This window comes from Taeniopygia guttata, chromosome 37 (assembly GCF_048771995.1).
Source record: "Taeniopygia guttata chromosome 37, bTaeGut7.mat, whole genome shotgun sequence".
NCBI lineage: Eukaryota > Metazoa > Chordata > Aves > Passeriformes > Estrildidae > Taeniopygia > Taeniopygia guttata.
In genome coordinates this window covers 994,030-1,006,498 of record NC_133062.1, presented here as the reverse complement: position 1 = coordinate 1,006,498, position 12,469 = coordinate 994,030, and the positions used below count along the sequence as shown (strand labels likewise).

Below are 12,469 nucleotides of genomic sequence, written 5' to 3'. Positions count from 1 at the left end.
CAGAGCCAGGTGACAGTGTGAGGACCGGGCCAGGTGACAGTGTGGGGACAGGAGAGGGGACAGGCCCAGGTGACAGTTGGGGACAAGTCCAGGTGACAGTGTGGGGACAGGAAAGGGGACAAGCCCAGGTGACAGTTGAGGACAGACCCAGGTGACAGTGTGGGGACAGGACCAGGTGACAGTGTGGGGACAGGGACAGGTGACTGCTGGGGACAGGAGAAGGGACAGGACCAGGTGACAGATGGGGACAAGCCCAGGTGACAGTGTGGGGACACTCCTCCACGCGCCGCTGCCCCAGGCGCTGCCCAAGCCCCGTCCATCACCTGCCCAGCAGCTGCTTCCAGTCCAGGGCCACGCTTGGGTGACGGCGCCAGCAGCAGCGAGGATGACAAGGGACACGGAGGGGACAGGAGCCGTGCCGAGATCCCCACGGTGGCATCAGGGCAGGCGGGTGAGGGAAATGGCGGCCGCCCGCCATCTTGGCACCCTCAGCCTGAGGGGAGCGCAACGAGGGGAGCCCGCCATGGCCAGACCCCGGAGCCAAAGCCTCACCCATCGATGGAGAACCTCTTGTTCAGGTCCGGGAGGGTCCCGATGGAGGTTTGGGGGTCCCCAGGGAGGTTTTGGGGTCTCCTGGTGGAGTTTTGGGGTCTCTCCCGCCCTCCTCCATCCCCGCTCCCCTCAGCGCTTTCCCGCCCTTTTTCCTCCTCGCGCGGCCGCTGGGGGCGCCCCGCGCGCCGGCCTCTGATTGGCCGCGGCCTGGGCGAGGCTCCGCCCCCTGCCTCGTGCGGGGTTGCGGTGGGGGCGTGGCTTATAGGGAGGGGCGTGGCCAAAGCCGCCCTATAGAGACCCTATAGCGCCCTATAGAGACCTATAGAGACCCTATAGAAACCCAGAGTCCCATAGAGAACCTATAGAGACCCTATAGAGACCCTGTAGAGACCCATAAAGCCCTATAGAGACCCTATAGAGACCCATAGAGACCCTATAGAGACCCATAGAGACCCTGTAGAGACCCACAGAGATCCTATAGAGACCCCAGAGAGACCCTATAGAGACCCAGAGACCCTATAGAAACCCTATAGAGACCCAGAGACCCATAGTGACCCAAGACCCATAGAGAGCCTATAGAGACCCACAGAGAGACCCTATAGAGACCTATAGGGAACCATAGACATCCCATAAAGACCCATAGAGCCCTATAGAGACCCATAAAGACCCTATAGAGACCCATAGAGACCCTATAGAGACCCATAGAGACCCAAAGACCCATAGAGAACCATAGAGACCCTATAGAGACTCTATAGAGACCCATAGAGACCCTATAGAGACCCTATAGAGACCCTATAGAGACCCAAAGACCCATAGAGACCCGAGACCCTATAGAAACCCATAGAGACCCTATAGAGACCCTATAAAGACCCATAGAGACCCCATAGAGACCCATAGCGACCCTATAGAGACCCAGAGACCCATAGAGACCCACAGAGACCCATAGAGACCCTATAGAGTCACTGTAGAGACCCAAAGACCCATAGAGACCCATAGAGACCCTATAGAGACCCTACAGAGAGCCATAGAAACCCTATAGAGACCCTATAGAGACTCAGAGACCCATACAGACCCTATAGAGACCCATAGAGACCCTATAGAGACCCATAGAGACCCTATAGAGACCCACAGAGACCCTATAGAGACCCAGAGACCCTATAGAGACCCACAGAGACCCATAGAGACCCTATAGAGACCCACAGAGACCCAGAGACCCATAGAGACCCTATAGAGACTATAGAAACCCTATAGAGACCCATAGAGACCCCAGATTATGTCATTAGCCACACTGATGATGTCATCGGTCATGTTGACACGGCTGCAGTGACATCACCGGACACGCCCATCCAGTCAGTGACATCATTGCCCATGCTGATGATGTCATTGGCCACGCCCATCCTGTCGGTGACGTCATTGGCCATGTTTGTTCTGCCATTGGCCGCCCGCGGCCTCCCAATGACGTCACTGACTTTGCCGGCCATGCCCATGAGGCTGATGATGCCATTGGGTGTGTCCATTGGGTGTGTCCATTGGGTGTGTCCATGGGTGTGTCCATGGGTGTGTCCATTGGGTGTGTCCATTGGGCGTGTCCATTGGGCGTGTCCATTAGGTGTGTCCATTGGGCGTGTCCATTGGGTGTGTCCATTGGGTGTGTCCATTGGGTGTGTCCATTGGGCGTGTCCATTGGGTGTATCATTGGGTGTGTCCATTGGGCGTGTCCATTGGGTGTGTCCATTGGGTGTGTCCATTGGGTGTGTCCATTGGGCGTGTCCATTGGGTTTATTCATTGGGTGTGTCCATTGGCCGTGTCCATTGGGCGTGTCCAGTGGGCGTGTCCAGGTGGGCGTGGCAGGCTCAGCCCCGCCCCCTCAGCCGCAGGTATCCGCCCCCGCTGACCAGCGCCAGGGCCCCGCCCAGCCCGGCCAGCACCGGGCAGTGACCGGGACGGCCACCGAGCACCCCAGGGTGGTCACTGAGCACCCCTGGGTGGTCACCGCTGGCCAGGAACAGCCCCGCCCCCATCAGCGCCGACAGCCCTGTGGGGACACCCGGGGGGACAGAGGGGTGACATTGATGGGGGGGGTGACATCAATGTGGGGGTGACATCAATGTGGGGGTGACATCGACGTGGGGGTGACATCGACGTGGGGGTGACATCGATGTGGGGGTGACATCAATGTGGGGGTGACATCAATGTGGGGGTGACATCGACGTGGGGGTGACATCGACGTGGGGGTGACATCGATGTGGGGGTGACATCGATGTGGGGGTGACATTGATGGGAGGGTGACATCAACGTGGGGGTGACATCAATGGGGGGGTGACACAGGAGGGTGACATTGGGTGGGGGGGACACGGGGTGGGACTCCAGGAGGGACACTGGGGGTGGTGACACGGGGGGGGACAATGGGGGGTGACACTGGGGGGTGACACTGGGGGTGGGGGGTGACACCGGGGGGGTGACATTGGTGGGGGACACGGGGTGGGGGTGACACCGGGGGTGACACCGGAGGGGGGGGTGACACTGGGGGGTGACATTGGGGGGGGACACGGGGTGGGGGTGACACCGGGGGTGACACTGGGGGTGGGGGGTGACAAGGGGGGTCCCAGGGGTTTTGGGGTGTCCCAGGTGAATTTGGGGGATCCCAGGGTATTTTTGGGGGGTCCCAGGGAATTTTTGGGGTGCCAGGGTATTTTTGGGTGTCCCAGGGTATTTTTGGGGCTCCCAGGGTATTTTTGGGGTGTCCCAGGGTATTTTTGGGGGTCCCAGGGTATTTTTGGGGGGTCCCAGGGTATTTTTGGGGGGTCCCCGGGGATTTTTGGGGGTCCCAGGGTATTTTTGGGGGGTCCCAGGGTATTTTTGGGGTGTCCCAGGGTATTTTTGGGGCTCCCAGGGTATTTTTGGGGGGTCCCAGGGGATATTTGGGGGGTCCCAGGGTATTTTTGGGGGTCCCAGTGTATTTTTGGGGGTCCCAGGGTATTTTTGGAGGATCCCAGGGTGATTTTTGGGGGGTCCCAGGATATTTTTGGGGGTCCCAGGGTATTTTTGGGGGGTCCCAGGGGATTTTGGGGTGTCCCAGGGGATTTTTGGGGGGTCCCAGGGGATTTTTGGGAGGTCCCAGGGGATTTTTGGGGGTCCCAGGGGTTTTGGGGACCCCCGTTTTTGGGGGTGGCAGGGGATTTTTGGGGTGACAGGGGATTTCTGTGGGGTCCTATGGGATTTTTGGGGGGGTCCCATGGGATTTAGGGGGTCCCAGGGGTTTTGGGGACCCCCGATTTTGGGGTGCAGACCTGCCAGCAGCTGGGCGGCGGCCGCGGGGAGGAAGAGGCGGCCGCGGGGCCCCCCCAGCAGCTGCCCGAGGAAGAGGAGGAGGCCGAAGGCCGAGAGCAGCAGCGCCGTCACCATCAGCCCCTGAACCCCCCTGAGCAGCGCTGGGGGGCGGCGGGGCCCCGTCAGACCCCCGAAAATGAGCATGGACCCCCAAAACTGAGCATGGACCCCCCCAAAAACTGAGCACAGCCCCCCAAAAGTGAGAACAGCCCCCCCCCAAATCCCCCCAGAACCCTCCCAGGACACCCCTGGAACCCCCCAGGATCCCCCATAACCCACCAGAAACTCCCCAGGGACCCCCCCCAGGACCTCCCAGAACCACCCGGGACCCCCAAAACCCCCACAGGACCCCCTAAAACCCATCCAGAACCTCCCCAGGACACCCCAAAACCCCCCCAGAAACTCCCCAGGGACCCCCCAGGACCCTCCAGAACCACCTAGGACCCCCCAAAACCCCCACAGGACCCCCCAAAACCCATCCAGAACATCCCAAAACCCCTCCAGAACCCCTCCAAGAACCCTCCAGGACCCCCCAGGACTCCCCAAACCCCCCCAGGATCCCCAACCCACCCCCCAGGACACCCCACACCCACCCCAGGACCCCCAAGATGCCCCCAAACCCCTCCAGGACCCCCCAGAACCCACCAGAAACTCCCCAGGGACCCCCCCCAGGACCCTCCAGAACCACCCGGGACCCCCCAAAACCCCCACAGGACCCCCAAAACCCATCCAGAACCCCCAGGACCCCCCAAGACCCCCCAAGACCCCCCCAAACCCCTCCAGAACCTCCCCAGGACCCTCCAGGACCCCCCCAAAACCCATCCAGAACCCCCAGGACCCCTCCAGGACACCCCAAAACCCCCCCAGGACCCTCCAGGACACCCCAAAACCCATCCAGAACCTCCCCAGGACCCTCCAGGACCCCCCAGATCTCCCCCAGGGACACCCCAGGACCCCCAAGACCCCCCCAAAACCCCCCAGGACCCCCCAGGTCTCCAAAGGAACTCCCCCAAAACCCCCCCAGGACACCCCAAAACCCCCCCAGGACCCTCCAGGACCCCCAAGGAAACCCCAAAACCCCTCCAGAACCTTCCCAGGACCCTCCAGGACCCCCAAGACCCCCCCAAGACCCCCCAAAACTGCCCCAGAGCCCCCCCAGAACCCACCAGAAACTCCCCAGGGACCCTCCAGGACCCTCCAGAACAACCCGGGACCCCCCAAAACCCCCACAGGAGCCCCCAAAACCCATCCAGAACCTCCCAGGACACCCCAAAACCCATCCAGAACCTCCCCAGGACCCTCCAGGACCCCCAAGACACCCCAAAACCCCTCCAGAACCCCTCAGGACCCCCCAGGACCCCCAAAACCCCCCAGGACCCCCCCAGGGCCCCCCAGGACTCCCCAAACCCCCCCCAGGAGCCCCCAAAACCCCCCCCAAAACCCCCCAGGACCCTTCAAGACCTCCCCAAAACCCCCCCAGGACCCCCCCAGGACCACCCCGGGACGCCCCACACCCACCCCAGGAGCCCCCAAGATGCCCCCAAAACCCCCCCAGGACCCCCAAGACCCCCCCAGGACCCCCCCAGGACCCCCCAAAACCCCCCCAGGACCCCCCAGGACCCTTCAAGACCCCTCCAGAACCTCCCCAGGACCCCCCAGGACACCCCAAAACCCCTCCAGAACCCCTCCAAGAACCCTCCAGGACCCCCCAGGACTCCCCAAACTCCCCCAGGACCCCCAAAACTCCCCCCAGGACACCCCACACCCACCCCAGGACCCCCAAGATGCCCCCAAACCCCCCCCAGGACCCCCAAGACCCCCCTCATGATGCCACACACCCACCCCAGGAGCCCCAAGACCCCCCCCAAAACCCCCCCATGACCCCCCCAGGGACCCCCAGGACTCCCCAAAACCCCCCCAGGGACCCCCAGGACTCCCCAAAACCCCTCCAGAACCCCTCCAAGAACCCTCCAGGGACCCCCAGGACTCCCCAAACCCCCCCAGGACCCCCAACCCACCCCACAGGACACCCCACACCCACCCTAGGAGCCCCCAAGACCTCCCCAAACCCCCCCCAGGAGCCCCCAAAACCCCCCCAGGACCCCCAACCCCCCCCCCGAAACTCCCCAGGGACCCCCCAGGACCCTCCAGAACCACCCGGAACCCCCCCCAAAACCCCCATAGGACCCCCTAAAACCCCTCCAGAACCTCCCCAGGACCCTCCAGGACCCCCCCAGGACACCCCAAAACCCCTCCAGATCTCCCCCAGGACCCCCAAAGGACCCCCCAAAACCCATCCAGAACCTCCCCAGGAGCCCCCAGGACCCCCCAGATCTCCCCCAGGACCCCCAAGATCTCCCCCAAAACCCCCCAGGACCCTTCAAGACCTCCCCAAAACCCTCCCAGGACCCCCAAAACCCCCCCAGAACACCCCACACCCACCCCAGGAGCCCCCAAGACCTCCCCAAACCCCCCCCAGGACCCCCAAAACCCCCCCAAAACCCCCACAGGACCCCCTAAAACACATCCAGAACCTCCCCAGGGACCCCCAGGACTCCCCAAGACCCCCCAGCACCCCCCAGGTCCCCAAGGGAACTCCCCCAAAACCCCCCCAGGACCCCCAAAACCCCTCCAGGAGCCCCCCAAAACCCCCCACAGGATGCCCCCCAAAGCCCCCCAGGACCCCCCGGGACCCCCACTCACGGCTGAGGCCGAGGCTGCGGCACTCCCAGCCCCGGGTGAGGTTTTGGGGGGCGCAGTCCAACCAAAGGTTCAGCGCCTGCGAGTCCGGCAGCACCCACCAGCCCTGGGGGGCACGGGAGGGGTGAGGGACCCCCCAAAACACCCCAAAAACACCCCCAAAGACAAATCCAAAACATCCCCAAAAACACCCCAAAAATATCCCAAAAACACCCCAAAAACACCCCAAAAATATCCCAAAACCACCCCAAAAATATCCCAAAAACATCCCAAAAATATCCCAAAAACAAATCCAAAAACACCCCAAAAATATACCAAAAACACCCCAAAAACAGCCCCAAAAATATCCCAAAAATATCACAAAAACACCCCCAAAAACACCCCAAAAATATCCCAAAACACCCCCAAAAACACCCCCAAAACACCCCCAAAAACACCCCAAAAACACCCCCAAAACACCCCCAAAAACAAATCCAAAAACACCCCCAAAACCACCCCAAAAACAAACCCAAAAACACCCCAAAAATATCCCAAAAACAAACCCAAAATGCCCCAAAACACCCCCAAAAACAAACCCAAAAACACCCCAAAAATATCCCAAAAACACCCCAAAAATATCCCAAAAACACCCCCAAAAACACCCCAAAAATATCCCAAAAACACCCCAAAAATATCCCAAAAATATCACAAAAACACCCCCAAAAACACCCCAAAAATGTCCCAAAAACACCCCAAAAACAAACCCAAAACACCCCCAAAACAAACACCCCAAAAACAAATCCAAAAATATCCCAAAACCACCCCAAAAACACTCCAAAAATATCCCAAAAACACCCCAAAAATATCCCAAAAACAAATCCAAAAATACCCCAAAAACACCCCCAAAAACACCCCCAAAAAATGCCCCAAACACCTCCAAAAATATCCCAAAAACACCCCCAATAACACCCCAAAAATATCCCAAAAACAAACCCAAAAGACCCCCAAAAACACCCCCAAAATACCCCAAAAATATCCCAAAAACACCCCAAAAACAAATCCAGAAACACCCCAAAAACACCCCAAAAATACCCCCAAAATATCCCAAAAACACCCCCAAAACACCTCCAAAAACAACCCAAAAATATCCCCAAAACACCCCAAAAAATCCCCAAAAACAGCCCAAAAATATCCCAAAAACAAACCCAAAAACAAACCCCAAAAACACCCCAAAAAAGGGATGTTCTGTGGGGTTCCTGGGGTGGTTTTTTGGGTGTCCCAGGGTATTTTTGGGGGTCCCAGGGATATTTTGGGGGTCCCAGGGATATTTTGGGGGTCCCTGGTGTGTTTTTTGGGGGGTCCAGGGTTGTTTTTTTGGGGGTCCCAGGGCTATTTTGGGGGTCCCTGGTGTGTTTTTTGGGGGTACCAGGAATATTTGGGTGTCCCTGGGTTGTTTTGGGGGTCTCAGGGATATTTTGGGGGCCCCAAGAATGTTTTGGGGGGTCCCTGGTGTGTTTTTTTGGGGGACCCAGGGACATTTTGGGGTTCTCAGGGTTGTTTTGGGGGTCCCAGGAATATTTTGGGAGGTCCCAGGATTTTTTTTGGGGTGTCCCAGCGATATTTTGGGGGGTCCCAGAGAATTTTGGGGGGTCCCAGGGATATTTTGGGAGTCCGAGGGTTGTTTTTTGGGGGTCCCAGGGATATTTAGGTGTCCCTGGGTATTTTTGGGGGTCCCAGGGACATTTTGGGGGGTCTCAGGAATATTTGGGTGTCCCTGGGTTGTTTTGGGGGGTCCCAGGGTTTTTTTGGGTGTCCCTGGGTTTTTTTAGGGGGTCCCAGGGATATTTTGGGGGTCCCTGGTGTGTTTTTGGAGGGGTCCCAGGAATATTTGTGTGTCCCTGAGTTTTTTTGGGGGTTCCCAGGATATTTTTGGGGGTCCCAGGATTGTTTTTTGGGTGTCCCAGGGTATTTTTGGGTGTCCTTGGGTTGTTTTGGGGTTCCCTGGGTATTTTTGGGGGTCCCAGGGATATTTTTGGGGGGTCCCAGGGATATTTTGGGGGTCCCAGGATTTTTTGGGGGGTCCCACTCTGGGTTTGGGGGTCTGAGAGAATTTTGGGGGGTCCCTGGTGTGTTTTTTGGGGGTCCCTGGGTATTTTTGGGGGTTCCTGGGGTGTTTTTTGGGGGGTCCCTGGGGTGTTTCTGGGGCTCTCAGGTATATTTTGGGGGTCCCTGGTCTGTTTTTTGGGGGGTTCCAGCGATATTTTGGGGGGGTCCCTGGGGTGTTTTGGGGGGTCCCAGGGTATTTTTGGGGGTCCCAGGGTATTTTTGGGGGTCCCAGGGTTGTTTTTCGGGGTCCCACCTTGCCGAGGGTGGCGAGGAAGAGGAGCAGCAGCACCAGCAGGTGAAGGGCGCTGACGGCGGCCGGGAGCAGCTCCATGGGGGGCTGAGGAGAGGGGGTCGGGCACCCCAAAAACCCCCCCGGGGCACCCCAAAAACACCCCGAGAACCCCAAAATCACCGCTAGAACCCCCAAAACACCCATAGAACCCCAAAAACCCCGGGAGCACCCCAAAAATCCCCTTAAAAACACCACAGCACCCCAAAAAAACACCCCTAAACCCCCCGGGAGCACCCCAAAAACACCCCTGGAGCCCTTCAAAACCCCCCCAGAAATCCCACGGCCCCCTAAAAACCCCCTGGAGCTCCCCAAAAATACCTCTAGAGACCCCCAAAAAAACCCCAAATCCCCCACAGCCCCCTAAAAACCCCCCGGGATCCCCCAAAAACTCCTGTGGAGACCCCCAAAAACCTCACAGCCCCCTAAAAAACCCCCCGAGAGCCCCAAAAATCCCTCAAACTCTCTTAGAGCCCCCCCAAATCCCACTCCAAACCCCCTCAAAGTCCCTCCGAGCCCCCCAAATCCCCCCCGAATCCCCCCAAAACCCACCCCAAACCCCCCCAAACCCCCCCCAAATCCCCCCCAAATCCCCCCCGAGCCCCCTCAGAGCCCCCCAAATCCCCCCCGAATCCCCCCAAAGTCCCTCCAAATCCCCCCAAACCCCCTCAGATCCCCCCAAATCCCCCCAAATCCCCCCAAACCCCCTCAGATCCCCCCAAATCCCCCCCAAATCCCCCCAAACCCTCTCACAACCCCCCCAAATCTCCCCCGAACCCCCTCAGAGCCCCCCAAATCCCCCCCAAATCCCCCCAAATCCCCTCAGACCCCCCCAAATCCCCCCCGAACTCTCTCAGAGCCCCCTAGACCCCCCCAAATCCCACCCCAAACCCCCCCAAACCCCCTCAGATCCCCCCAAATCCCCCCCAAATCCCCCCCGAACCCTCTCAGATCCCCCCAAATCCCCCCAAAACCCCCCCAAATCCCCCCAAACCCCCCCAAATCCTCCCAAACCCCCCCAAAATCCCCCCAAAATCCACTCAGAGCCCCCCCAAATCTCCCCCACCCACTTTTTTGGGGTCGCGCCTCTCCCGCAGCTCCGCTCGGGCCGTGCCGGAGTGGGCGTGGCCTCCCCAGCCCAGACCACGCCCCCAAGTGACCACACCCACCATGGCCACACCCACAAACGGTCACACCCTTCCCTGGCCACGCCCACCGCCAAATCCTGCCTTCTGATTGGTTGCTGCTTTTTGGGGGGGCGTCTGATTGGCGGAAAACTTTGGCAGCCTCTGATTGGCTGGGAGGTTTTTTGGGTTTCCCCCCTCCCTTCCCCGTGGCGCGCTGCGCTCTGATTGGTCGAGAAAGAGAAAGGCGTGGCTTAGGGGTAAATAACAGCTTCTGATTGGCTCTTGGCGCGGGGACCGCGCCCTGTTTGTGATTGGCTGCGCGCCCGAGCTCCTCCCGGTCTCTGATTGGTTGATTCTCGCTGAGTGGAGGCCACGCCCCCTGGCAACGGCGCCATGGCAACGGCGCGGGTGTCACGTGACCGCGGTCCGCGCGCGCGCGGGGAAATTTGGGGGGTCCGGGGGGGGAAATTGGGGGGGGGGGGGCGGAGATTTGGGGGGTCCGGGACCACATTGAGGAATTCTGGGGGGTACGGGAGGGGGGGGTGGGATTTGGGGGGGATTTTGGGGGGTCTGGGATGGGATTTGGGGGGATTTGGGGGGCTGGGATGGGATTTGGGGGGATTTGGGGGGCTGGGATGGGATTTGGGGGGGTTTTGGGGGGCTGGGAGGGAATTTTGGGGGTTTGGGATGGGATTTTGGGGGAGATTTGGGGGTCCGGACAGGATTTTGGGGGTCTGGGAGGGAATTTGGGGGGATTTTGGGGTCTGGGATGGGATTTTGGGGGGGGTTGGGTGGAATTTTGGGGGCTTGGATGGGATTTGGGGGTGATTTTGGGGGTCTGGGAGGGAATTTGGGGGGATTTGGGGGGCTGGGAGGGAATTTTGGGGGGGATTTGGGGGCCGGGCAGGATTTGGGGGGGGCCGGGCAGGATTTTGGGGGGTCTGGGATGGAATTTGGGGGGTCTAGGATGGGATTTGGGGGGTCCGGGCAGGATTTTGGGGGGGTCCGGGCAGGAATTTTAGGGTCTGGGATGGGATTTGGGGGTCTGGGATGGGATTTGGGGGGGCTGCGATGGGATTTTGGGGGTGTTGGGTGGAATTTTGGGGGTCTGGGAGGGAATTTGGGGGGTTGGGATGGGATTTGGGGGTGATTTGGGGGGTTGGGGTGGAATTTTGGGGGGATTTGGGGGGGGGCTGGGCAGGAATTTGGGGGTGATTTGGGGGCTGGGATGGAATTTTGGGGGGTCCGGGATGGGATTTGGGGGCTGGGAGGGAATTTTGGGGGGTCTGGGATGGAATTTGGGGGGATTTGGGGGGCTGGGATGGGATTTTGGGGGTCCGGTCAGGATTTGGGGTCTCAGTGCCCCCCACCCCAGATGGACAAGGCCCAGCGCCGGTTGGAGCTGCTCGAGGATCAACGGCAGAGGGTGGGGGGGGGGGGCACCCATGGGTGGGGGTCCTGGGACATGGGTGGGGGGTCCCAGACCCACTTTTGGGGGTCCCAGACCCACGGGTGGGGGTCCCGGACCCATTTTTGGGGTCCCTGGGATAATGGGGGGGGTCCCTACCCACGGGTGGGGGTCCCACAGACACGGGTGGGGGTCCCTGGGATATGGGTGGGGGTCCCAGTTCCATTTTTGGGGGTCCCTGACCCGTTTTTGGGGTCCCTGACCCATTTTTGGGGGTCCCTGACCCGTTTTTGAGGGTCTCTGCCCCATTTTGGGGGTCCCAGACCCGTTTTTGGGGTCCCTGACCCATTTTTGGGGGTCCCAGACCCGTTTTGGGGGTCCCTGACCTGTTTTTGGGGGTCCCTGACCCGATTTTGGGGTGCCCCCAGGCCGCGGCGGCTCTCGGGGGGTCTCTGGGGGTCCCAGACCCATTTTGGGGGTCCCTGACCCGTTTTTGGGGTCCCCCCAGGCCGCGGCGGCTCTCGGGGGGTCTCTGGGGGTCCCTGACCCGTTTTTGGGGTCCCAGACCCGATTTTGGGGTCCCTGACCCGTTTTTGGGGTGCCCCCCAGGCCGCGGCGGCTCTCGGGGGGTCTCTGGGGGTCCTGCCCCATTTTTGGGGGTCCCAGACCCATTTTTGGGGTCCCTGACCCGTTTTTTGGGGTCCCTGACCCATTTTTGGGGTCCCCCCAGGCCGCGGCGGCTCTCGGGGGGTCTCTGGGGGTCCTGCCCCACCTGCGCCGGGAGTTGGAGCAGCTGCGGGCGGAGCGGCGGCGGCTGCGGCGAATCCTGGGGGGGCGGCTGCGGGTGAGAGACCCCCAAAAACAGCCCCGACACCCCAAAAAACACCCCTGAACCCCCAAAAACACCCCAAAAAACACCCCTGAACCCCCAAAACCACCTCTGAACCCCCAAAAAACAACCCCTGAAGCCCCAAAAT

At 60.3% G+C, this 12,469-nt stretch overlaps 1 protein-coding gene across 1 annotated transcript; it reads right to left on the bottom strand.

Annotated features, from left to right (window-relative positions):
- Window positions 1-2,376: 2,376 nt before the first annotated feature.
- Window positions 2,377-10,127, bottom strand: LOC115491814 (epithelial membrane protein 3-like). The gene is made up of 5 exons (XM_072921490.1): window positions 10,028-10,127; window positions 8,922-9,005; window positions 6,587-6,689; window positions 3,844-3,984; window positions 2,377-2,588 (listed from the first exon to the last, which is right to left on the bottom strand). The coding sequence occupies exons 2-5, from the start codon at window positions 8,997-8,999 to the stop codon at window positions 2,407-2,409; spliced, it is 504 nt and encodes a 167-aa protein (XP_072777591.1). The 5' UTR covers window positions 9,000-9,005; window positions 10,028-10,127; the 3' UTR covers window positions 2,377-2,406.
- Window positions 10,128-12,469: the final 2,342 nt, after the last annotated feature.

Excerpts from the sequence above, each read along its gene's own strand:
- LOC115491814 (XM_072921490.1), bottom strand. The coding sequence starts at position 8,999 with ATGGAGCTGCTCCCGGCCGCCGTCAGCGCCCTTCACCTGCTGGTGCTG. Across the intron at positions 6,690-8,921 it reads TCCTCGCCACCCTCGGCAAG|GGCTGGTGGGTGCTGCCGGA; the intron begins GTGGGACCCCGA and ends CGTGCCCCCCAG. Across the intron at positions 3,985-6,586 it reads CCGCAGCCTCGGCCTCAGCC|CGCTGCTCAGGGGGGTTCAG; the intron begins GTGAGTGGGGGT and ends GCCGCCCCCCAG.